Below are 25,208 nucleotides of genomic sequence, written 5' to 3'. Positions count from 1 at the left end.
TAAAGCAGAAACTAACACGCCATTGTAAAGCAATTATACCCCAATAAAGATGTAAAATAAATAAATGTATTGGCAGAGGCTGCTGGTGTTTGACAGGGGGGCTGCCTCCCTGGGGGTTTCCAGCTCAGCTCCTTGCAACAGCGTCTGCTTCCTGTGGATGGTTTCACACACAGTGGCTGTGAAACCTGCGGTCTGAAGAGCCTGACCTCAGCTCAGCTCAGCTCAGCCGCGTGACTTAGGCAGGAAGCATCCTCTCTCTAAGCCTCAATTTTTTTCAGCTATAAGATGGGAACAACAGTATCACCTCTCCTGCCTGCCCCACAGGCATTGGGAAAGGCTCAAGAGTAATGATATATTCAGAGGATTTGAAAAAGGGCACAGTGCCATATAACAATGAAGAAATAACAAGTCTTGAGTTCAACCCAGCAGACCTTTACCAAGTGCCACCGTTGTGCCAGACGATGTCTGGGCACCAGAGATGCAGAGATGAGGGAAAGAGATACAGTTCCTGCCCCCATGGGCTCAGCACTCTGCTGGATGCTTGGAGGAGACAAAAATGTATCCTAATAGTAGCACTAACAATTTTAATAACAGCTCATTCACTGAACGCTTTTATGGCTCAGGCTTGAGCTAAATACTTCACATAACTGTAAATCCTCGAACAACTAGGCAAGGAAGACATTGTTATGTCCATTTTGCAGATGAGGAAATTGAGGCTCAGTAGAGTGTAGTCATTTGTCCAAGCGCACTCAGCTAAGAAGTGACTTCAAAATCTCTCCTTACCAGACGTGCATCTCCTCTCCTGGACTTAGCCAGCATGCACGTGTTTTATATAGTTTCCTCTTACAACCATTAAAACAGAACTAAAGAGCTTCGTGCTTTATTATATTAGTGTATAAAGGGATGTGTGTGTAGGGTCTATATAGAGCGCCGGTCTGGAAGCATCTCACCTGTCCTCCTACTTAGGTTGGACCCATCTCCCAGCAGGTGAGCAGCCTCTCTGTCCAGTTGGCCCACGAGTGGTGGTCCCATCGTACCCTGGCCCAACCTTCTGCTTATTGAAAAACAAGCAGACTGGGGACTTCCCTGACAGTCCGGTGGTTAAGACTCCGCGCTTCCAATGAAGGGGGCACAGGTCCGATCCCTGGTCGGGGAACTAAGATCCCGTATGCTGCACAGCGCAGCCAAAAAGAAAACAAACGAACACCAGGCAGACTGGCCCGATCGAGGCCTCCTTTTCCTGCTGTGGAACCTCGGGCGAGTTCTTGCACTGAACTAGTGTCCTCTGTGAGACGGAGAGAAGAGTGACACCTGTTTTGAGGGGATTTTGTGGAGACGACAGAGAAGATGCCACTACAAAGCGTGTGGATCCCAGAAAGGCATCACTGCCTGCTCGTCCCCTTCCCCTGCCCTCCTTCCTGCCTTCTCTCCTCCATGTCTGTTCCCAGGCCCTCAAGGTAGAGGGCCAGCAGGCCAGGCTCCTGCTCTGGAAGCTTCTCTCACTTCTTAGACGGCTCGGCCCAGCAGAGGCTGGTGGTTTTTCCTTGTTAGAGTTAGAGGATTGTGGTGACTGGCCTGGGCACCCGGGAAGGTGGGGAGACTGTCCTGCAACACAGCATGTCTTAGATGTGGCTCTGAACAGATGTGTGGGCCAAACACCATTCCTTCAGCTGGCAAGCGCTTGAGGGGCTCCAGCTGGCCTACAGGCTCAGGGGACATGGAGATAAACCCTCCCTCAGGGGCTCTCCAAGGCCAGAGGGGACATGTGCTCACATCCATGCTATAAAGGGCTGCGAATGTTTCCATGAAGTCTTCATGGAGAGCTGCTGGGACCCATAGGTGAGGGTGGGGATTCCTGCAGGGAGGGGAGAGCTCAGGACTGGCTTCCTGGATGGGCTCCCCCATTGTAAGAATTGAAGAATGACTCAGAGGAAGCAGGGCTGAAGGAGAAGTCAAAGCAATGGCGTGGAGGCATTTGGGGAGCCACAGGGGATTCCGTGTGGCAGAGCAGAGGGGAGACCCCAGGGGAAGCAGAGGGGCACGCAGAAGGGTACCAGCTGGGGAGGCAGGGGGAGGGGGAAGATCCAGGAGGACTTGTGGGTGTGTTCTGGGCCAGGGGGAGCCCGGGATTCAGGGACACGGATGACCAGATTCACCCCTCATGCAGCATGGACTCAGGGGAGACTAGAGACCTTGAAGCTTGAGGGTCCCAGTTAGGACAGTTCTGACCTGGAAGGTCACTGTGTTCAGCTTCCTGTTTCCATTTCACTTGTTCCGGGATAAGAACTGGCTTATCAAGGAGTAGGGTCCAATTAATATTCTTCCCAGTACTTCATGAGAACCTTAAAGGAACACACACACCTGAGGGTGGCATCCCATGCTGCCTCTTTTCTCAGGACAGAATGGCTTCCCCAGGCGCAGACTTGGGCCTGTCACTGAGCACACCTCCAAGGCAACTCAACTGTCCTCACCATGTTAATGTTCAGAGTTGATTCTTTTCAGCCCCATGAGCCAACTTGAAGGCAAGCATTTTCCATCTTCCCAAATCACTGTGACCCAAAAGAAAATAAGAAAGCTAATATTTAAGCTTCTGCCTCCTGGAGAAATTGAAAACTTGACCACTTTTTCTTTGTTTCTGCTACATCTAGTTCAGTTGTTCTTAAGCTTGAGAGTGAATAGGAACTCACTTGCGGTGTCCGTTAAAATGCCAGTCCTCGGGTCCCACCTTGAGATACTCTAGTTCCACAGGGCTGGAGTGGAGCCCGGGAATCTGCAGTTTAAGTTGCCCTGGTGGTCAGAGACCACACGGAGGAAACTGAAGTTTGGCCTCCCCGTTACTCGCAAAAGCTTTGAGCTGATGCAGCCTCCGCTACCCTGGCCCCACCATTGTCTCCTTTCCTGGTATGACCTCAGCTCCGGATTGCATAACGGAAGGCATCTGATGAGTCAGGAAAGAAGAAATTTCCTAGCTGTGTGGTAACTGCCAGAATCCTGGCCTCCACATGCAGGGAGACGTCGGGGCGGGTCGGGGGAGGCAGATGTTGGAGGTTGCCTCCCAGCAGCCACCGCCCCCGCCCCCGCCCCCATCCACCCTTCCATGTTCTTTCTTGCTAAATAGAACCCCAGTCCTGTTCCGGAATCAGGTGACATGTGTTTCATGGCAGGCTGGTCCCCAGCCCCAGCCCCAGGGAGGAATCTTGATTGGTCTAAATGAGAGGTTTTCAATCCTGGCTGTACCTTCAAGCATCAGGGGAAATTTTAAAGATAGCCACGAATGTATCCCATCTGAGATCAGTTAAAGCAGAGTCTCTAGGACTGGGATTTTGGCATAGATACTTTTTTTGTTTTGTTTTGTAATTCTGCAGGTGATTCTAGTGTACAGCCATGGTTCAGAACCAAACCAATCATGATAGTAATTCCATTCTCTTTGCCAATGGTTGACTTAAGAATGAACGCATGGCATGTTTATGGCATAAAAGGAGATATAAATGGAAGGATCCATATTCTTCAAAAGGGGCATGAGGAAAAGTTATGTCTTCTTCTGACCTTCTGGCCTTTGGACATTGTGTGAGAGTGATGGCAGCCATCTTGCGGCCATGAGGGACAAGCTTGCAAAGGTCACTGTGCTGATGATGGCTGAGCAAAACCATGGCAAGAACCTGGGTCTTGCATTTGCTATTGAAGTCTTGCATTCAATATTGAACTGCTAAGTTAACCAACCCTGGAGCCACCTTATCTCTGGACTTCTGGTTATGTGAGATAGTAAATGTCTTCCTTATTAGTTAAATCACTGGTTAGGTCTTTTTTTTTTTTTTTTTTTTTGGTTGCTTTGTTTTGTTGCTGATTCACCAGTAAAAAGCATCTTAGATGACACAAGACAGAAAATTCTATCAAGGCTGCCTCTTGGTTCCAATTGCCCTTATAATGATGCCCTTCTTAGCTTTCTGTAATGAATAACCACACCTCCCTTGCACAGCACCTCAGCTGAATCTGGCTCCCTTAGGACTCCAGAGAGGCAGAACACCATACTGACTGAGCCCATGGGTTCTGACACTGAAGTCCGCCTGCCTGATTCAGATATGCACTCCACTACTGACTAGCTGTGTGATTTCTGGTAGTTATTTAAGCCCTCTAAGCCTCAGTTCAGTCATCTGTAACTTAGGGATAACTTTTACCTATTTCCCAAATTTGGGGATTTAACATGTGGATTTCATGAGCTAATCCACACGGAGGTCCATTTCACAACATTCTAGGTGCCTCCTACTCAGTATTGGGTTAGACATAGGGAGTCTGAGTTTACTAGAACAGTCCCAACTTTTCAGTAAAGGCAATTCAGTAGTAAAACTAAATGCCTTTCTATGACTGTAATTGTAAAAGTCAAGCTCTGTCTCAATTCCTGTTTCAAGCAATGAGGTCTCCATGGCTCTTTCAGGGAACGGAGTGAGCGTACTTTTTATATCCTCTGACAACGCAGAGGTGAGCTGAGGTGTTCCATCGTACTTTTACTGGGCACAGCACAGACATACGTGTCACCACAAGCTGTTCTTGCCGCTGCAGCCGTAAACCCTCAGAGGCTGAGGATGCCAGTTTCCTGACACATGATTCATCGGGCTCGGGATATCCCACAAAGATGCTGGTCTATCTGTGTGTTTCTGTAATGTCTACTGCCATGTACTCAGGAGCACTTGAAAGAGAATCACAAAGGTGGGAGAAAGCAGCCTCCTGGGTTCTGGGGCCTCTCCCGGTGAGGTGTGGCCAAAGGGCTGAGGGCCAATCAAGACAAGAAGTAGGTCTACCTCTTCTGGAATGTTCTGATCCCAGGGGTGAGCCTGGGTTACAAGTTCAAGGAGTTCTTAAGCCTAGCCCCTCAACAGCAGCGGCCCTTTCCCCACCACTGCAGCCTACAGTATCTGTGGGCAGTGTCCAGGCAAAGGACACCAGTGGCTAAAGACATCTCCCTGGTCTCCCTGGGGTTCCAGCCTTCAACCTGGCTTTGCCAGCAGTCACATTCTTGCTCTGCTGTTCAGCGTGGCTAGCTCCGAAGGGTAGGATTGGATCAGAGGAGGAAACTATGTCCACATTTTACTTTAATCGCATCTGGTTGAATTTGTTGCAATGAAAATGTGGGGTTTTAAGTACACTTTTTTTTACCCCCTTAAAATGACAGTGGGGATTGGTGGAGAGCAGAGGGATGGGGCCGGTGGATGGGGTCAAGAGACCTTTCCATGACTTGTCTGCAATGAGGGCTTCCTGGTGACCCAACCCAGACAGGGTCTGGGCAGCATGGGGGAGGGAGTGTGGCCCAGCCCTTGCCTTCTTCTTCTTCCCTTCTTGCTTCCAAACACGGGTTTGGTACCCACAGACCCCTTCAGGTCTTGCTCATTCTGTCCATGAGGCTTATTCAGAGGCTGCACTCAAACCCTAACATCAAAGACGATCTGGACACGGAGCCAGGGTGAAGCCCCAAACTGCCACCATTTGATTATTTTTCCATGTGTCTCATGGTTTTGCTTTGACACTATTTCTACCAGTACCTTTGTTTTTTAAAGATTTAATATGTGATACTTAGATATACCCAAAAAGTTTAAAATATAATTACCACCTTTATGCCCACCACCCAGTTTAAGAAACAAACATTTTACCAATAGAGTTGAAGCTGATCACACTCTCTCCTCCCGCTCCTCAAAATAACCTGAATTTGGCACCCATCCTATGTATCAGTTGGGATTAAGTTTAGCTACAAATCACAGAAAACCCAGAACAGTTGCTCAAGCAAGATAGAAGTTTATTCACTTTCATAAAAAGAGATCTGAAGGAAAGCAGTTCAGGGCTGCTGTGGGAGCTCCATGATACTCAAGGACCAGCTGTCCTGTGTGCCACCATCTACAGTACAGTTTCTATCTCCTGGACCAAGATAGCTGCAAAGATCCAGCCATTTCATCTACTTTCAAGCCAGCAAGAAGGAGAAGGGAAGGAAAGAAGGTGACTTCTTGAAAACTGCATGCTATGGTTACGTCATATCCCACTGCCCAGAACTGAGTCACAAGGCTGCGCCCAGTTGCAAGAGAAGGTGGAAGATGTAGCTTTATTCCACCTGGCTCTGTGCCCAGTTAAAAATCAGGAGCTGCCTTCTAAGGCAGAAATGGAGAGTGAGATCGAGAGACACCTAGTGGTCTCTGCCACATCACAGTCTTTTTTTTTTTTTCATAATTGAGATTTTATTGGTTGTTTTGAGGATCAGTACACAGACATTTCAATTTGTACACAATTCTTAACATACGTACCAAAAATCTAAAAAATCATGTACTTGTGGTTCTTTTCTGAACAGTTATTCCAGTGACTTTCCAGCTTAAAATTTGGAGGCAAATTTTCCTTGAGAGGAAATCAAGTAGCAATATCTTCAAATATTGATATGCTGTTACATCGTAAGTCCCCCTAATTCACAATTTAATATCGTATACACTACATACTCAAATTGTCAGTCACAGCACATTAACAAAGTTACTAGAAGAACTGGACTACCATGACCAAAGATGTTAGAGTGCACAAAATTCACAGGTGTGTGATATTAATCAGACTTGGCTATTTTCTCTCCTGCTTCATCAGAGGCTGGGCTCTCCTCGTTTTTAGTTTCTCCATTTTCTGCAGGGAAGTCTTCTTTAGTCTCTTGGTTAGCCACTTCGGCCTGTTTTCCTTTTGCTCCCCTTCTTCCTTTTGTTTGCATTTTTTTGTCTGAAGATTTATCCTTTCCTGCCACCTCATTTGGTTCAGTTTCCACTTCTGTAGGAGCCGGTTTAGCTGACAACCTCACCGATCTCCTCTTGGGCTCCTCCTTCGCCGCCCCCTCGGTGGAGGTGACCTTCCTCTTGGGCATCGTGGTGGCGGGGCCGGTGCGTGACAGGTGCCTGCAGGCCGAGATGCGCCAAGAGGCTTCGTGATGTTGGGCTGCCTGACCGCTGTCACTCCTCCCGCCGCCGCCGCCGCCGCCGCCGCCCGAGCTGCTGAGACCCGCCCACATCACAGTCTTAGCCAGAATGCCAATTTAGGACCTTTTTCTTTGTTTTAAAGAACATTTCTAAGTATTTAGTTTAATTCAAGTATGCAAATAATAAAGCTCAATGAATTTTCACAGATGGATCAAGATATAGAATGTTACCAAAAGCCCAGAAAGCCCTCCTTAAAACAAAAAAAGAATTCAATTAGAAAATAAAATCCCGGGCTTCCCTGGTGGCGCAGTGGTTGAGAGTCTGCCTGCCGATGCAGGGGACACAGGTTCGTGCCCCGGTCCGGGAAGATCCCACATGCCGCGGAGCGGCTGGGCCCGTGAGCCATGGCCGCTGAGCCTCCGCGTCCGGAGCCTGTGCTCTGCAACGGGAGAGGCCACGACGGTGAGAGGCCCGCGTACCACAAAAAAAAAGAAAGAAAGAAAAGAAAATCCCAGGTTAGTAGCTAGCTTATTCCGTGTTGGCTCACAAGAATTTATTTTGCATTACTCCGTGGTCTTAACAAGAGTGTATTCCCACTTTCTCTTCGGTAAGTCTTTCTCCTGATGGACAAACTGAAGTTGAACTTCCCTTAAGAGAAATGCTGACTGACAAGGGATATGTCCATGGATTTGACACAGATGACTTTTACCGTGCAACTATGACGTGCCAGCGGCTATGCTGGGTGAAGATGCCACTTTTGATGCCATCCGCACTCCTGGATCTGCCACTGCCTGGGGTGTGTGACGTCACCTGAAACTGAAGTCACTAGAGCCAGCTCTGCCTTAGGCTTCTCATCTGCAGAATGGGGATAATATTATTGTGATGATTCAAAGAGAAAAATGTGGCCCACGTGGTCTATAAATATGAAACTCAACTTAAAGACGGTGCCCATTCCTCTCGGGAGACCAAGTTTCTGAGTTCTACCTGCACCATTATCGCCCCAGCAAACGGCTCCGTTTCTGATGGTGCCTCGTGGCTCTCATGAAGGCGGGAGCCAGCCACCTCCCGTCACAGAGCTGACGGCAGACCGAGCACTGAAGAAGCATCTGCTTGACAGAGCCAAGGGCTTGCTATTTTCTCCTTTTTTAACTGGATCTGAGCTGTGACCCCTTTGCCTCATGCTACTGCAGCCCTCCCCTAGGTTTCTGGAACTCTCGGGCGCTCTACATGCTTGACCTTTGTGTCGCCTTCTTCCCTCCCACCCTTTCATTGTGCCAGCCCATACAGACTTAGCTTTTTTAATCTTGCTTCATAAATCATTTCTGTAAGTCGAGTCCCTGAAAGTGTTTCCCCTGAACTGCCTCCAAACCGTATCTAAAACACTTATCTTCTGGTAAATGCATCATAGCCGATTCAGTCTGCCACCGCTGCTGTCATTACCAGGAGAAAGACGATATGGAAACTGCAGAGGAGCAGAAAAGGCAGGCCCTGGCACTCTGTAGGTCGCCATGTGTTTCCCTTTTTTAAAGATGCTGAAACAGCATTGAAAAGCCTTGCATGTAATTTACATTTGGGTCTTTACCGTAGCGGTATAACCTGGTGGTTAAGGGTTTGGACCCTAGCATGAGTGCTTGGGTTAACGTCCTGGCTTCATCACTTGTTTGCTGTGTGGACCTTGGCCAAGTCACTTAACTTCTCAGAGCCTCCACTTCCTCAGCTATAAAATGGGAATGGTGAGTGTTTACCTTACTGGGCAGTTATGGGAATTCAGTGAGATAATGCGCGCACAGTTCCCCACGTGGTGCCTGCTACTTAATAAGTGCTCAGTAAGTGTTAGCGGTTGTTGGTTTTTCCTGTGGCCTACTTAATAGCCATCCTCTTGTCATTATTAGCAAAACCCTGGTTTTATGCTGGATGCCAATACACCTTGGTTTAAAAACAACGATGCTAATGTTTTCTGGCTTCCCTTGCACTCAGAAGTAGTCATGTGACTCAGTTCTTTCCAAGGTGACTTCAGCTGGAATCCTCAGTAATGCACCCAGGAAAGCTTTTTCAAGGGAGCAAACTGAATTTGGCATGTGCCTGTCTGCCCTTCTCCCCTTCCTCCTTTTTCTTGTTTCGAATGTGAGTGTGATGTCTGGAGCTTCAGCAGCCATATTGTGACCGTGGGCCAGATTTGAGAATGGCAGCCATATGCTCAGAATGATGGAACAGAAGAATAAAATGAGGCTGGGCCTCTTCTCCCGGATGGTGTTGTGGAGCTGCCATACTAGCCCTGGAGTGCCGTCCTTCAGACTTCTTGTTACCAAATAAACGAATGAATGAATAACCCCCACCCCCCAATCTGCTTAAACCTTTATTTGTCAGGTTTCTATTACTAGCAACCATGTACAACTTCTACCTGCTACAAGCATTAGGCTTCTTCTGATTAGGAACAACTCCAATTAAAGCTGGATGGGAGCCTGAAGTGGTTTTCAAACAGTGTGCCGCAGAAGCTGGGAAGTTCCATGGAGCTCCCCTCTCAAACTGGTGATTGGGAGTGGGGGCAGATGGGACCATGCTGCCTCTTCCTACCCCATCTTTTTTTCCCAACTTCGTCTTAACGTGTTGCACGGGGAGAGGTGGCCCAGTTAGCTTTTGTTTAAAGAACAGATTCCAGGGCAAAAAAAGTAAAAAGTTTGGAAATCAATGTACCTTTTCCAACCCCCTCATTTTATAGACGAGTGATCCGAGGCCCCACAAGTGAGGTCACTCGCCCAGTGAAGCTCAGCCAGGCAGAGCCAAGAGGAGAACCCCAAGTTTTCTGCTCCTTACGGGTGCCCTGCCAAGTGCTGGAACCGCCACAAAAAAAAAAAAGCAGCTCCAAAGAGTTTACAACCCGCCGAGCCCTGGTCAGCTGCCCACTCTGGGGGAACGGACAGGCCTCTCCAGTTAGAGCTAATGAGGGCTGGGAACGCCCTTCAAGGCTCTGGGCAGCCAGTCTGCCCTCCTGCTGAGAAAAAGTTGGACCTGTTTCCTCTTCTTTCTAAGTAATTCATTAATTGTTTGTTTATTTTTTTAAAACACACACACACACACTAGATGCAAAGGAGGTGAATGGATGGTGTGAAATCCTCAGTACATGGGGTTCTTTGTCCCTGTTCCTGTAGTTCTGCTTTTCAAAATGCTGGCTTAATCAATTCAAGATCAATGGCTGCTAAGTTGCAGCTGTAAACACCGCCTCATTCAAGGTCAATTAGAGAGCAACCCAATGTTCTATGGCAGGAAGTTAACTATGGGAGGGCCTTATTCACAGAGCCTTCAGATACTGTTTAGACGCCCTGTCCTTGCAGAGCTGCCCTGTTTGGGCACACTTGGTCTACTCAGTAGAAAATGAATTGCCATTTGGGTGGAATAACCAGATGTAATAACAATTTAAAATATCTCATTCTAGGACTTTAACTAGAAACTCTTTTCCTCATCCCTCCATTCCATCCACCCATCCATCCATCCATCTATCCAATAAGTATTTATTGAGCACCTACTCCTGTGTCTGGCACTGGTCCCAGAGAAAACAGGCAAGGTCCTCACTTGGAGATTATCTGGGGGGAGTGGAGAGAGACTGAAAACCAGCACATAAACAAGCAAAGACCAGAGCCTTTGCAAGCCGCCCAGAGGAGGCCACAGGGCACCTCATCCGGGACAGCCAGGACAGTGTAGCCCCACCCCCAGGCCAGCCCCCTGATTTAAAGCTGTGGTTAACTATCTTATAACTATCATATCGTGTAGCTCTCTGATAAGTAATCTTATCAGGTGTTTACTGATTATCCAGCGCTCAGTGTTAAGTGCTTAACACTGGATTCTTCAGCTTAACTCTTTTAGGAAACAGGCTTTCTTCCCTCCTGCTGCCCCCAGGCAACCAGTGGGAGAGAGGGACCCCCAGAGCTCTCAGGGAGACCCGGATATCAGGGTGACCTCAGCAGCATTTCCCTTTGTGAGCAATGGGCAAGGCCTGGGGCTCCTTAAGGACTCTTCTTTATAACCTACAAAGCTTTCAGAACATCTGTGTGAGCCAAAAGAAAGAAATCAGCGTCACGTACGTAATCTTTCATAAATTCATTAGGCAACTATTTGAAAAGGCAGTGGAGGGGAACCAGAATAGATGCTACACTCGGAATTAGAGACCCAAGTTCACATCTTCCTTCCACCGCCCCTCCCTGCTTTGGCAAGCCCTTGATTTACTGAGGCTCACTTTCCTAACCTATCAACCAGTGGTAACACTGTCCTACTCATGGAACTGTTGTGAGGATTTATTTTTAAGTGATGCTGAGCACATTTCTGGCGTAGAGGGGGGCCTTCATAGATGGTGGCCGCATCTGCCTTGAGGCAGGGAGTCTCACTAAGAGATCAGGAGGGCGGCTTGAGCCAGAGGCACTGAGGGTCTGACCTAAAGAGGGAGCCTTGGGGATGAGAACAATGGCTGGGAAAGATGTTGAAGTACTAAGGTCAGCGGGCCTTAGCCACTACCTAGGTAGGAGTGGGGGACAGCGATTCAGGAGGACAAGGGACTGGGAGAAGCTTGGGAGACTTACTGGGGGTGGTGCCATTGACAAAGACTGGGGACACCAGAGATGCTCAGTTTGGGGGTGCCGGTGGGCCACCAGGTAGACCTCCGTAGGCACCTGGCCGCTGGGGACTGTGGAGTTATCCACATGGTAGTAGTCATGGCAGCAGTGGTTGGGGAGCTCTTGAAGGAAACATCCACTGTTTTCCACTGTCCAGCACATGCACACACACCCCTCTGAAGAACTTCTCCCCCTCCACTCCCATTAGGGGCGTCTGGCAGGACCGCCGAGCCCTGCCCCACAAAGTACAAGGGTAGACAACGGGCCTAACCCCACTTGATCCCAGCACACAACTCCCTTGGCCCCGCGATTGCTCCAGTGGTGAGCTTATGACCCAACACAGTGTTCAGAGCCCTTCCTCAGGATTTTTAAGTTGGAGTTGGAGGAGAAGGGCTTGGTCTTTGAGTCCCAGAGTGGGAAGGAATTGAGAGCTGCCAGGTACCATCCTCTGTGGTATGTGAAAAAGCTAATTTGCTGGAGAGAATAAGCCAAGCAGAGACAAGCAGAGTTGAGAAATCGAGAATCCTGACAGCAACGTGTTCCCGATTCCAGTCCCCCAAACCCCCAAAGCTGCTGTGCTTCCTTGAGTTCTTTGAGCTACTCCAGGCATGTAAGTCATTAAATTCCCTTTATGTTCAACTTGGCTTAATTTGGGTTTCTGTCACTTGCAACCCAAAGTTTCTTGGCTACCTCAGTTCTCAAAGGCAGAAAGATTACAACACTTTAGTATTCATGGACCCATTTGAGAAGCAGATGAAAGCAATGGATACATACACAAAATGTTGTCTACAATCTAAGGTTCCACCCATGGGCTTCTAGAACCTCTGGGATACAGGAAACAGCAGAGAGCCTAGGCTGACCATTGGGGGGCAGTCCTTTCAGAAGACCAGGGGAGACTTGGGCCAGAGGAGAAGCAAGAGCATAGAGATGGAAGGAGAACCAAGAAGAGGCATCATGGCAGAAGCCAAGGATGAAATATTCCAGGAGGGAGGTTGCTACCAGTGACTGGCCAAGGGTTGAGAAAGGCCATGAAATTTGGGAACTGCAGAATGGACGTCATGGGGAGCTCAGGAAGTAAAGTGTGGGGCAGGTTCACAGAAGCCAGGTTGCAAGGTATGTAAGAGTGAATGACCCTTGGAAACACTATGCTTAGGGAAAAAAGCCAGACACAAGTGGCCACGTGTTCTATGATAACATTTATATGAAATGTCCGGGCTGGAATAGGCAGATCCGTAGAGACAGAAAGTAGTTTCATGGCTGCAGAGACTGAGGGAGGGTGAGTGTGGGGCTTCTCTTTAGGGTGATGAAAACGTTCCAGAATTAGATAGCAGCGATGGTTGCACACCATAGTGAATACACTAAAACCACTAAATCGTACAATTTAAAAGAGTGACTCTTATGGCATGTGAATTATATCTCAATTTAAAGGAAAAACAATGAGTGGTAAAGGATGGAAAACAGCAAGAATAGACCCTCCTCTGAGGAGCTTAGCATGGGTGGCAGGACCAAAAAAAAAAATGATTTTTCAGGATGAGAAACCCTGACTTCAGAGAGAAGGTAGATGTGGAGGGCAAGATAACGATGCCCCCCGAAATGTTCCTGTCTTAATCCCTGGAACCTAGGAATAAGTTACCTAACATGGCAAAGGGGAATTAAGGCTTCAAATGGAATTAAGGTAGCCAATCAGCTAACCTTAAAATTGACAGGTTATCCTGGATTATCTGGATGGGACTAAAGTAATCACAAGGGTCCTTAAATGTACGAAGAGGCAGAACAGTAAGTGTCAGAGTGACTCAGTGTGAGAAAGACATATCAGCTCCTGCTAGCTTTGATGATGCAGAAAGAAGGGGCCACAAGCCGAGGAAGTGAGCAACTTCTAGAAGCCAGAAAAGACAAGGAATTGGATTCTCCCCTAGAGCCTCCAGGAGGAAAAGCAGTTCTGCTGACACCTTGACTTTGGCCCAGTGAGACCTGTGTCAGACTTCTGACCTGCAGAACTCTAAGATAAATTCGTGTTGTTTAAGTTCTGGGTACTTTGTTACAACAGCCACAGGAAACTAATACTGTGGGATATTCCAAAGATAGAGATGATTAAAGTCCAGTGGATATGAGACGGTGGTGATATGGGAAGAACTTCGGCTGAGAGCCAACTGATGTGTGAAACCCCAAACTGCCACTAAATTGACTGAGGAGTCGTGGGCAAGTCATCCCTTCCCTCTCTGGGCCTCAGTTTTTCCCTTCTGTGAAATGGGAATATTGGAGTGGATGAATTCTAAGAGCCCTTCCAGCTCTGACACTCTGGCTCCATAGGCTGGTCCTCCGGGCGGCGTGGCTGCAGTCACTGGGGCAGCTCACACTGCATCTCTGTGTGCTGGGCCTCATGAGGGATGCTGATCTCATCTTTGGTTTTGCACTTTGGTTTGTCAGAGAGGCTGTCCTGCCAGAGGATGATGACAAAGGGAGTTCAGCTGCCTTCCACAGAGGCAAGAAGTTTGAGGGGATTTGGGATGACCCATCACCACCACCACCACCACCACCAAATGCATCTTTACAACCCCCTGAAATTCCCCCTTTGTGTGTAGGCATGTGCAAAAGGGGTTCCCGGACCCAATTCCAGTGCATGTGCTTGGAGGCTTCCCCACACCAACAAGCAATTCTCAGACGCCAGCAGAGTGTCCAGAAATTCAGCTTAATTCTGACACTGCCTTCTCAGAGACAGAATCAGATTCCACAGGTAAAGGGCTCAGTCACACAAGACCGCCCTCCACTGCAGACACCAGTCTCAAGGCCAGGTTGTTACCTGACCAACCGGCTCTAAATCAGAGGTTCCCATGACGCCCTCCTTGGGTTTGATCAACTTGCTAGAATGGCTCACAGAACTCAGGAAAACCTGTTTACTCACTAGATTACCAATTTATTGTAGAAGGATGTTAAAGGATATGAATCAACAGCCAGATGAAGAGGTACATAGGGCGAGGCCCCAAGCAAAGGAGTGTCTGTCCTCATGCAGCTTGGGACCTGCGCCAACGGTGGTACATGGAAGTGTTCTGGGTCCCCCAAGTAGAAGCCCTCTGGGAAAGGGAGCCAAAAAGCTGTCCTTTGGGGGTTTTATGGAGGTTTCACTACATAGTCATGATTGACTAGATCATTGGCCAAGGGCTCGTGATTCCACCTCAAGCCCCCTCTTCCCTCCCCAGAAATCGGGATGGGACTGAAGTTTCCAAGCCTCTAATCACACAGTTGGTTCTCCCGGCAACCAGTCCCCACCCTGGGATGGGTCCAAAAGTCACCTCACTTCCCTAACAAAAGACACCTGTATCACTCTCAACAGTTAGGAAATTCCAAAGGTTTGGGGAGCTGTGCGCCAGAACTGCAGACAAAGATCAAATATATGTGAGGAATATATTTTGGTCATCTGAATAACCAAATATATCTTTCTCGTAAAGCACAATATCACAGCGCGGAAAGCATCTGCATGGTAGGGGCACGGCCACACTTTCCCCTCTCCCTACTGGCTGACGTCACTAGTGAGTTTTAGCTTCAGAATCCTCAGCACAGCACCCCATGTGGCCACTGCCAAGAGAGCAGAGCTCGCAGGTGAAGTAATATCTATATGGCATCCTCAAGTTGAGGTATCACTGATGCCAGCGTCCTCCTTGAAACCTAAACATCTTTGGGATTAGGTGAGACCTTAAAATGGTTTCAATCATGAACAGCAAACTGCGAGGTAATTAGTTCATCAAGGTTCTGATTGAGGTTCCTGGTTACAAACAATAGAAATCAACTCTGAGGGGAAAGGTGTGGGGAGGGATAAATTAGGAATTTGGGATTAACAGGTACACACTACTGTATATAAAACAGATAAACAACAAGGACCTACTGTATAGCACAGAGAACTTTATTCAATATCTTGTAATAACCTATAATGGAAAAGAATCTGAAAAGAATATATATAACTGAATCACTTTGCAGTACACCTGAAACATTGTAAATCAACTATACTTCAATTTTTTTTAAATTGCTTACAAAAAAAGGAAAAAAGAAAATCAATTCTGGCCAACTGAAGAGAAAACATCAAATCCTTACTGAGGGTATTGGGTTACTCACAAAATTGAACATGAAGCAGAGAAAGAGGCAAGACCATGGAACTTGCTAGAATGAGAGAGCCATGGAAGTTAACAGCGATTACAGTCACACTCATGCCACAGGAAAAGCTTGATTGAGACATCACTGTTGACACCACTGGACACGCCCCACCACGGCCATTGCAGCAGTTCAGCTGCTGCCACCCTGAACAACCTCTACATGAGCCCATCTCTTTGGGTCAACTCTCCAGATTCCAGGTCCTAGGGGAGAGAGCCAGTTGCCAGCATAGGTTAGGTGCTGCCCCCTAGTGGGCAAGATCAGAGAAACGACCTCTGCCCCATGCCCCCTTCCCCAAGGAGCTGGAGGCTGTGCCCCGTACCTTAACCCACACTGTGGGAGAATGCCCCCTAGTACCAAGTGGTTTCACATGCTAGACCCCCTAAAAAGGGTCTAAGGTCCCTTGTGTTCAGATAACTAGCATGGAATGTTCCTGCTGGAAAAGATTGAGCTCTATAGTGCATCACTCCTATTTCAGAAGCTCAGAGCTCATTGTTAGCATCAGAGCTGGGACTAGAACACAAGCCTCCCAGCTCCCCTTCCAGTGGTTCTCTGCCCCACTACACTGTCCTGCAGCCTGCAACTGGCCTGCTCCGGTGTAGGACCAGGACAGAGACGAGGCGAGTGTGGCCATGGCAACCGAAAATCACAGCTTTTCCAAGACTGGATGAATTTCTTGAGCTGTCATACTTTTCTAAGAAGAGATGAGTAGTAACTCTATGTGATTTAACCCTTATACCTTTGTAAACACAGCTTTCAGATGAATACATTAACAATTCAACAAAACAACCCTTTTCCTGGTTTTTGTACGTTCTTTCTGAGAATCTGATTGCCCCAGGGACAGACAGGTTACTGAACACCACAGCAAGGGTCTCTGGGCAGCAGGGGGCCACAGTGCCTGGGGTGAGAGGAGGAAGAAGCAGCAGGAGGGAACGTGGGCAGACAGGGAGGGAGCTGGGACTTCTAGTGACTTCATTATTTTTCATCCAGCTGGCATGGCAGCACTGCATCTTGGCTGGGCAGGGCAATTAAACAGCTCCCCAAGCTCCTAATGAGTGGTTTTCTCAAGATTTAAGCTGCCCTCGGAGTTTCCCAAGGGAATTTACTCCTGGAAGCTAACTTCTCAAAAGTGGCCTCCCCTGGGTGCACCTGGTCCAAGGCTACTGGTTTGGCCAGTTGGTTGGAAACCGGGAATTCTGGGTTCAGAGCCATGGCCTGTAATTTGCAAGGGGTGATCGGTAACACAGCTCAGCCCTAACTCCAGCACTCGTAATCGTAATCGTGCCTGCCAAGGACACTTCCCCTTCTGGGTCAGCTTAGGGGTCCTTCTTCCTCCCAATGTGCCCTGTAGCCTCAAACAACCTGAGTGCATCTCTGATCTCTGTGACCCAAAAGATCATCTGTCACACACCCAAACACACACACACATACACACACACAGGGCAAGGCGGACAACAGGACACTTTGGTTTTTTTGGCCGCGCTGGCATGTGGGATCTTAGTTCCCTGACCAGGGATCGAACCCATGCCCTCTGCATTGGCAGCACAGAGTCTTAACCACTGGACCACCAGAAAGGGACAATGGGAAACTTTCATCCGACTGACTCAAGCCTGAAGGACTCCGCCTTTGCCTCACACTGAGAAGATATGTGGGATCCAGCAAAATTCAAGAAGGGTCCTCAGTTCCTCACTTTAGTTTGCCTGTGAAACATGGGCAGGGTTAAAATCTAGGAGCAATTGATTCCTCAACAAGGAAAAATATTCTCAGTGGAACGTAATCTTCTAAAGTCCCAAACTCTAGCCTTTAATAGCCATTCAAGAACCTTTACCCTGAGAAAATGGGACATGGAGGAGGCCTTTGGCTCAGTGGAAAGCGCTGAGCTTACGTGAGTTATGGAGGTTTGCAGGGCCACAGTCGCCAGGGCTGCAGACTTGAGTGTGGCTGCAAAGCGAAGGCAGGCCCTTGCGTGCCTCCAGCCCACCGCCCACCTTCGCTAGCAGCCCCAGCCATACGCAGTGCTTCCATAGTGCTGTTTCATATCTCCATATCCAAATGCTTCCCAGTAAATTCCTTTCCAATCTTCAGTACTGTAGGAACTAGGATTATTTTCATTGCAACGTATGGAAACTGACATTGAATTATTAGAAGGCTCTGGGATGCCTCACAGAATCAAAAGAAGAGTTTAAGTACCATATCTCAATAACGGCATGGATAGGACAGCTCACGAACTTGAGGGCCGTCACTCTAGAGATGTGGTTCTCAACTGCGGGGGAGGTGATTTTGGCGATGTCTGGAGTCATTTCTGATTGTCATGACTAGAGATGAGGTGCTAGAGCCATATGCTGAGTGGAGATCAGAGAGGCTGCTAAACATTCCTCGATGCACAGGACAGCTCTCCCAACCCCAAGACAAAATTAATCAAGCCCCAAATGTCAATAGTGCCAAGACTGAGAAACCCTGCTCTAGAGGGCTACCATCACCATGACACCCAGCCTCCAATGACACCCAGCCTCTGAGGCTCTCCGTCCCAAATTTCAGTTTACTGGGAGACAGAACTTGATTGGCCCACCTTGAGTATTTGTTCACACCTGGATCTATCAGCTATAGCCAGGAAAACAGAGTGACCTAATATAAATTGGCCACTGGGGACCCTTCTCTCGGTATTAGGGGATTCTTAGGAAAAAATGACTTCTTGTGGGCCATGCATCCCAAGAGCAGGGGCCAGAGCCCAGACAGACATCACTCCTTCAGGAAGCCTTGCCAGCCCCTTTTAATTAGAGTTATCTTGTACATGTTTGGTTTTGCCAAATTATCATTGGTTTCTTCATGTGTCCATCTCTCCCAAGAGACTGTGAGCTCTCTATGGATTGAAACTGGGTCTTACTCATCTCTGGAAGCCCGGTGTCAATGTTCTGGTTACCTATTGTTACATAACTAACCCAAAACTTACTCACTTAAAATAGCAACCCTTTCACATCATGATGTTGTGAGTCAGGAATTTAGGCAGGACTCAGCTTGGTGATTCTTCTGTTACACACTGTCTCAACTGGGGTGACTCAGTGATATTCAAATGGCCACTGGGCTGGGCTGGAGAGTCCAAGATGGCTTCTCACATAACTGGAGCCTTAGTGGGATGGCTGGAAGGCTGGGCTCAGCTGGGAGCCTCTCTCTAGTCTCAGGGCCTCTCAACATGGTGTTTCCAGAAGGGTAGTAACATGTCTTATGTGGCAGATCCAAAAGCAAATGTTTCGGGCTTCCCTGGTGGCGCAGTGGTTAAGAATCCACCTGCCAATGCAGGGGACACGGGTTTGAGCCCTGCTCTGGGAACAGCCCACATGCCGCAACTAAGCCCGTGCGCCACAACTACTGAGCCTGCGCTCTAGAGCCTGTGAGCCACAACTACTGAGCCCGTGTGCTACAACTACTGAAGCCCGCGTGCCTAGAGCCCGTGCTCCGCAACAAGAGAAACCACCACAATGAGAAGCCCACGCACCGCAACCAAGAGTGGCCCCCGCTCGCCGCAACTAGAGAAAGCCTGTGTGCAGCAACAAAGACCCAATGCAGCCAAAAATAAATTAATTAATTAAATAAATTTTTTAAAAAAGAAAAAAGCAAATGTTTCAAGAAGATGTATGCTGAAACTGAAAGGCTCTGAAGACCTATCATTAGAAGTTCCAGAACATCATTTCAGCTGCATCTCATTAGTCAAGCAAGTCACTGAGAACAGCCCAGATTCTAGAAGGGAATTAGATTCTACTTCTTGGTGAGGGGCAGCATTCATGAACATGAAGGGAAGAAATTGGTGGTAGTCATCCTTAGAGATTAGCTACAACAACCTAGTACAGTAATTGCCCAATAAACATTTAATGGATAAATGAATTAATATGAAGACAGATTAGCCCTACCTCACACAGTTGATGGAATGGTTCAATGAAAATAAAGCACATGGGGACTTCCCTGGCTGCGCAGTGGATAAGACTGTGCGCTCCCAATGCAGGGGACCCGGGTTCAATCCCTGGTCAGGAAACTAGATCACATATGCGTGCCACAACTAAGAGTTCACATGCCACAACTAAGGAGCCTGCCTGCTGCAACTAAGACCCGGCACAACCAAATAAATAAATAAATATTTTTTTAAATAAAATAAAATTTAATTTAATTTTTAAAAAAGAAAATAAAGCACATGAAAATGCTTTCCAAATCATCAAATGCTACAAAGACGTAAGGGGTTTGTGTTAGGAGAAAACTGCCAAGCTTACTCTAGTTTACAAATGAGTGTTTGCAGGGTTCCCTCTGGGCTCTCCCCTCCCACACAGAGATTCATGACAGACATCACTAATCAATCACAGCTCTTTTCCATTGATGCTGTACATGGTCTCAGAATCCTTCTCAACACAACACTCCACTCACCCACTTCTAATTGATCAAAGTTGTCGTGGGACTTGAAACCTATTTGCTTTTGTTGTTCTTGCCTAAATTCCTGTTGCTAAATTATCCCCTAAAAGCCCCGGTCCTTAGTTTCTTCAAACATACACACAAACCGCTTCCTTTTTTACAGAGAAAAATATGAAGTTTAAGCCCTGAAGAAGATGAAATGGCAGACACCATCACCTTCCAAAACTGGATTCATAATGGAAACAGAAACTGATTTATGGCAGTGAGCTCTGTCATTACAAATTATTTTAAAAGGAAAATAACTGCATGCAAGAATAGTCATAAGACATCTCAAAGGAGAGAATCTGTCTACCTTGACATATTTTCCCCCATGAGAACTGCCTTTCAAGGTGAGGCAAGCCAAAACTTGTATATCTGGGTGAATGCAAGCCATGCTGGCTGACCACCACCTGCCTCCACACTCCCCGCCCACCCACAGATTCCCCTCACACCCACCCTGCTGGCTCTTCAGCCTTTTGGAAAATACATTTTGACTGCTCAACTAAAGTCCTCGAGGAAAGACAGAGAAAAATCCACACAACAGCCTCTGGCTCTAACGTGGCTTTCTGCCATGTGATTGTTGATGCTGCAAGGCCAGCAGTGGGTCACGCCTCCTGCGGGGTGAGTGGTCCCCAAAACTGCTTCTCTTCCCTTCTCAGCCTCGAGGGAACCACCACTGTCCTCAAGCAAGAAAACAAGAGGCTAAAAGTGACTGATGGAATTTAGGGAGAACAACTAGATGGCCAGAGGCCACGGGATTTGGAATGAGGAGACTTGGGTTCAGGTCTCACGGAAGTCACTTATTATTAGCAGGTCACCTCACATCTCTGAGCCCATCTGCTCATCTGTGCAATGGGAACAGTACTAAGGGTGGCCTCGAGGGAGCTGGACAGTTCAAAGGCAGTGATGGATGGGAGCCAGGAGCCCTCTCTACACAGCTGTACCAGGAGCCACCAGCAGGATGTGGAACCAAACAGTCGGACAGTCAGCTTTCCAAATGTGGAATATCCAGGTCTGTAAAGCTGCTTTTCCCTCCATGGCAGGAGTTAGGCCCTAGTGACTGGGATAATGCTTCACGGAGCTATGTTCCATACTGTTTGCTTAGAAACAACCCAAGTAAAAGAGTAATAGCTAACCCTGCTGGTACTGCACTACCAGCACCTGCATGAAGTGTTTACAAGCAGTCCTCTAAAGCAGGCGTGACGTGTCATTGTTCTCATGCTACAGATGAGGAAACTGTGGCCCAGAGCTGTTAAGGAGCTTACCCAAGTTTTCCCAGCTAGCAGCTGGCAGACTTGGGGTTCAAACCTACAGAATCTGGTTCCAGTGGCTTTAACCTCTAGGCTGCACTACCTCGCCACAAGATGAGGGTGGCTAGAAAGAAGTTGGGACCAAGCAGCTCAGTCGGAAAGGGTGTCTTTCCCTCCACTTCTTCTTATACTTCGGGAGCAGCATTTTCATCCGTATACTGCAGGGAAAATAAATGAACCAGAGCTGCAGGTAAAAAACACAGGCAAATTTCACATTTGACGTCAAGAATTGTGTTGAGTGAAAAAAAGCAGAAAGATGATATACTATGATGTCATTTACATAAATGTTTTAAAACATACAGAAGATAATATATTATCTAGAGATTCAAACATGTACAGCAGCACCGAGACATTCCTTGGAATAATAAACATCACCTGTAAGATTCACCTTGGGGACAGGTGCATATTGGGGCAGGGTACACAAAAGACTTCAAATGTATCTGTAATTTTGAAAATCAGTTTCAATGGTGGGAACATGAATGTTCAGTAAGTCCCTATGCCTTTCCGGATGTCTGAAATATTTCCTAATTAAAAAAATAATTGTCCGCCTTAGAATGCTGACATCTCAATATTGACGTCTGGTTCATTTGTTGTCCCTTAGTTTATATCGGCTTCCATCCTTTTGTCAGCTAATGATCAGGCGGCCTTGAGCATCTGCTAATAATAACATTAATAATAACAATAGCCAACACTTATTGAGAGCTTAGTACATACCAATACCGTTAAATGACTTACAAATATCAACTCACTTAGAATTCACAGTGACACTGTAAGGTAGGGACTGTTATTAGCCCTGCTTCGTAGATGAAGAAACTCAGGCTTAAAGGGATGTGGAAAGTTTCTGTGGTTCCTCAGATAATATGTGGCAGAGCTGGGACTTGAATCCATGTCTGTCTGACCCCAAAGCCTTATTTCAAGCAAAACTCAGGTGCTAGGGGAGGGGAGAGGCAAGCAGGAAGGATGCCATGGCCCCCAATCTCAAGGGGCTTCCCATTCGTAGTAGACACCATGATGCGCCCGTTTCCACCACCTGCCGGAGGTGCTGCTAGCCACAGCTCTCGGCCGAGTCCCTCTCCAGGCCTTGCCCTTGGCTGAGGAGAGACAACTCGCCCAAGGTCACGCCTTCTTCCCGGAGCAGCTGCATCCAACGACTGTTGCTGTGCAGACTGGACCTTGGTCCAACTCTGAGGGCCCTCCCAGGCTCAGAGGTCCTGGAGGTTGGCTGAGACCTTGGCTGCAGCGTTGCCGTTCAACTTCTCCTTCTGCCCATTCCTGCAGCTCTCTCTCCCCCACGAGGCTGGGCACAAGAGCATCGCCAATAAACTTCTTGCGTGCAGAGAGCCTGCTTCCCAGGGAACTGGCCTGTGACACCATCTGATGGGGGAAGAAAGGACGCAGGAAGGATCCCATTCTACACTGTAAATATCCCAGGGAGAGGTCGGAAGGGTCCGAGGAATTATAGAGGCTTCCTGGAGGAGGTGAAGATTCAGCTGAGTTTTGAAAGATAGGGAGAATTAGAATATTACTACTTGGCCATAAAAAGTAATGAAGTAATGACACATGCTACAACACGGATAAACCTTGGAAACATTATGCTAAGTGAAAGAAGCCAGTCACAGAAGTCCACATGCACGATTCCATTTATATGAAGTGTCCAGAACAGGGGAAATCTATAGAGAAAGAAAGTAGATTACAGGTTGCCTAGGTCCAGTAGCATGGGGCTGAGGGGATTGGGAGGTGATAGCTAAAGCGTGTGGGGTTTCTTTTTCAGGTGATGAAAATGTTCTAAAATTAGCTGTGAAACAATGCTCATACCCGTGAATATACTAAAAACTATTTTATCTTACAACTTTAACTAGATGGATTGTAGGGTATGTGAATTATATCTCAATAAAGCTGGTTTTTTTAAATAAAAAAAAGAGAGAATGTGGAGGAGGGTGGGAGAATTGCAGATGGGCAAAAACACAGGCAAATATGTGGACACTTATGTGAGTGTGAGAGAGAGAAAGAGAGAGTATGTGTAGGTACGATGGGAAATAGCAAAAAACAGAGGCGGCAGGAGGCTATGGCCAAGTAAGGAAGGTCAGAAATCCCTGCAGGGAGGAAGTTCGCCTTGGAAGATCTGGGAGTAATGAGATGAACGTGGTGCTTTAGGCTGATTAATCTGTGCAGAAAGGGCGGTGCAGAGGGGAGGCCGAGAGACCAGTTAGGGGGCTCTTGAGGCAATCCAGGCATGTGGGCTGGGGGACAACGTCCTTGTTACAGCAAGATATTACCTGGTTTACAAGAGATACACACGCACACACGCTGTAGTGTTAAATGTCCTTTTGTGTCTTTCTCAACTCACTGTGCTCATCAGCCCTGCTTCTTTCCCAGCTGTCCACCTGTCCCCCGCACTGAACCCGCAACCACATCAATATCCACCATAGTTATGTTCCTAGAAAGTCTTCTTCACCAGGTTATAAGGTTTTCCCTTAAGATGGGGGTGAATTTACAAGAAGGTCCAGCCTTCCTATAAATCTTGTCACTTACCTCAAAGGTGCTTTCTCACCTCCTAAACTAAAACTGTAATTGGGGCAATGATTTTCATTTAGTTAAAGATAAGAGTAATCTTGCCCTTCCCCCAGAACCTCACCCACCTGCGGTCTGGGACTTCATTAAATCACTCTTACCCACTGTCAAGGGTGAGCTGAGAGTCTGCCTACGTCTCTTGGCCTGAATGAGGTCAGCCAAATGTGACTACCCAGGCCACGCCCCAAGTTCAGCTTCCTTTAGGAACACAGAACAGTAGCGCTGGGGGGACATGAAAGGTCCCCCAGCTCCCCTTGGCCACTTGACAGGTGAGGAAACTGGGGCCTTCCCCTGATCACTAACTGGGGACCTGTGGGACTTCTCCCTCTGAGTCCCACCACTTGAACCACTCCGGTCCGGCCTTCAACCCAGAAGTCAGTGTGGTTATTCCACTCCCCAGGATGGTGGGCAAGTATTCTTGAAGAGGCTTTTCTCCTGGGTCTTCCTTCTTTCTAAGACCCTAGAGTTTCCTATACAGATACCATGAAAGCCCCCATGCTCACCCAGCAACCATCAGACCTTGGGTCAAATGTCAGCTGAGGACCCCAGCAAATCAGTCCCAACCTAAAACTGAAGGCCAGGGTCTCTGGTTTCTTATGGTTGTAACCTCCATGGCCCAGGCCTCACCAGCCTGGGGACACAAAAGTAGTGATGGGAACCTACATACCCAGTGTCACTGCTCCAAGCTCCTTCCTGCTTCTTGGCTTAAGAAAGTTATGTGCACCAGATATCAACTCCCACAGGCAGGGACCAAGTCTGTTTTCTTCCCTGCTCAAGTCCCAGAACCTAGGTAGTAGTCAAAACATACATTTTATGACAAAGGAGCAAAAGTGTTTGGAGACAATGGAGAAAAGATAGTCTTTTCAACCAATGATGCTGGAACAACTGGACATCCACATGCAAAATATGAATCTAGACACACACCTTACAAAAAAGTTAACCCAGAATGGATCACAGGTCTAAATGTAAATGCAAAACTATTAAACTGCTAGAAGATAACATAGGAGAAAATATAGATGCCCTGAGGTTGGTGATGTCTTTTTAGATACAAAATCAAAGGCACAATCCATTCAATAAAATAATTTGCAAAAGCTGAACTTCAACGAAATTAAAAACTTCTGCTCTGCAAAGTATGATGTCAAGAGAATGAGAAGACAGGCCATAGACTGGGATAAAATATTTGCAAAAGACTTATCTGGTAAGAGACTGTTATCTAAAAT

The 25,208-nt window shown here is 47.5% G+C and overlaps 1 protein-coding gene across 1 annotated transcript; it reads right to left on the bottom strand.

Moving 5' to 3' along the window:
• Window positions 1-6,568: 6,568 nt before the first annotated feature.
• LOC132507342 (non-histone chromosomal protein HMG-14-like) lies at window positions 6,569-6,874 on the bottom strand. The gene has a single exon (XM_060126598.1). It carries the CDS (start codon window positions 6,872-6,874, stop codon window positions 6,569-6,571), a length of 306 nt encoding a protein of 101 aa, XP_059982581.1.
• Window positions 6,875-25,208: the final 18,334 nt, after the last annotated feature.

This window comes from Lagenorhynchus albirostris, chromosome 16 (assembly GCF_949774975.1).
Source record: "Lagenorhynchus albirostris chromosome 16, mLagAlb1.1, whole genome shotgun sequence".
NCBI classification, from domain to species: Eukaryota; Metazoa; Chordata; class Mammalia; order Artiodactyla; family Delphinidae; genus Lagenorhynchus; species Lagenorhynchus albirostris.
The sequence above is the reverse complement of the archived record's forward strand: the minus strand, read 5'-3'. Positions and strand labels throughout refer to the sequence as shown.

Bases quoted from the DNA above. Each gene is read 5' to 3' on its own strand.
- LOC132507342 (XM_060126598.1), bottom strand. From the start codon at position 6,874: ATGCCCAAGAGGAAGGTCACCTCCACCGAGGGGGCGGCGAAGGAGGAG.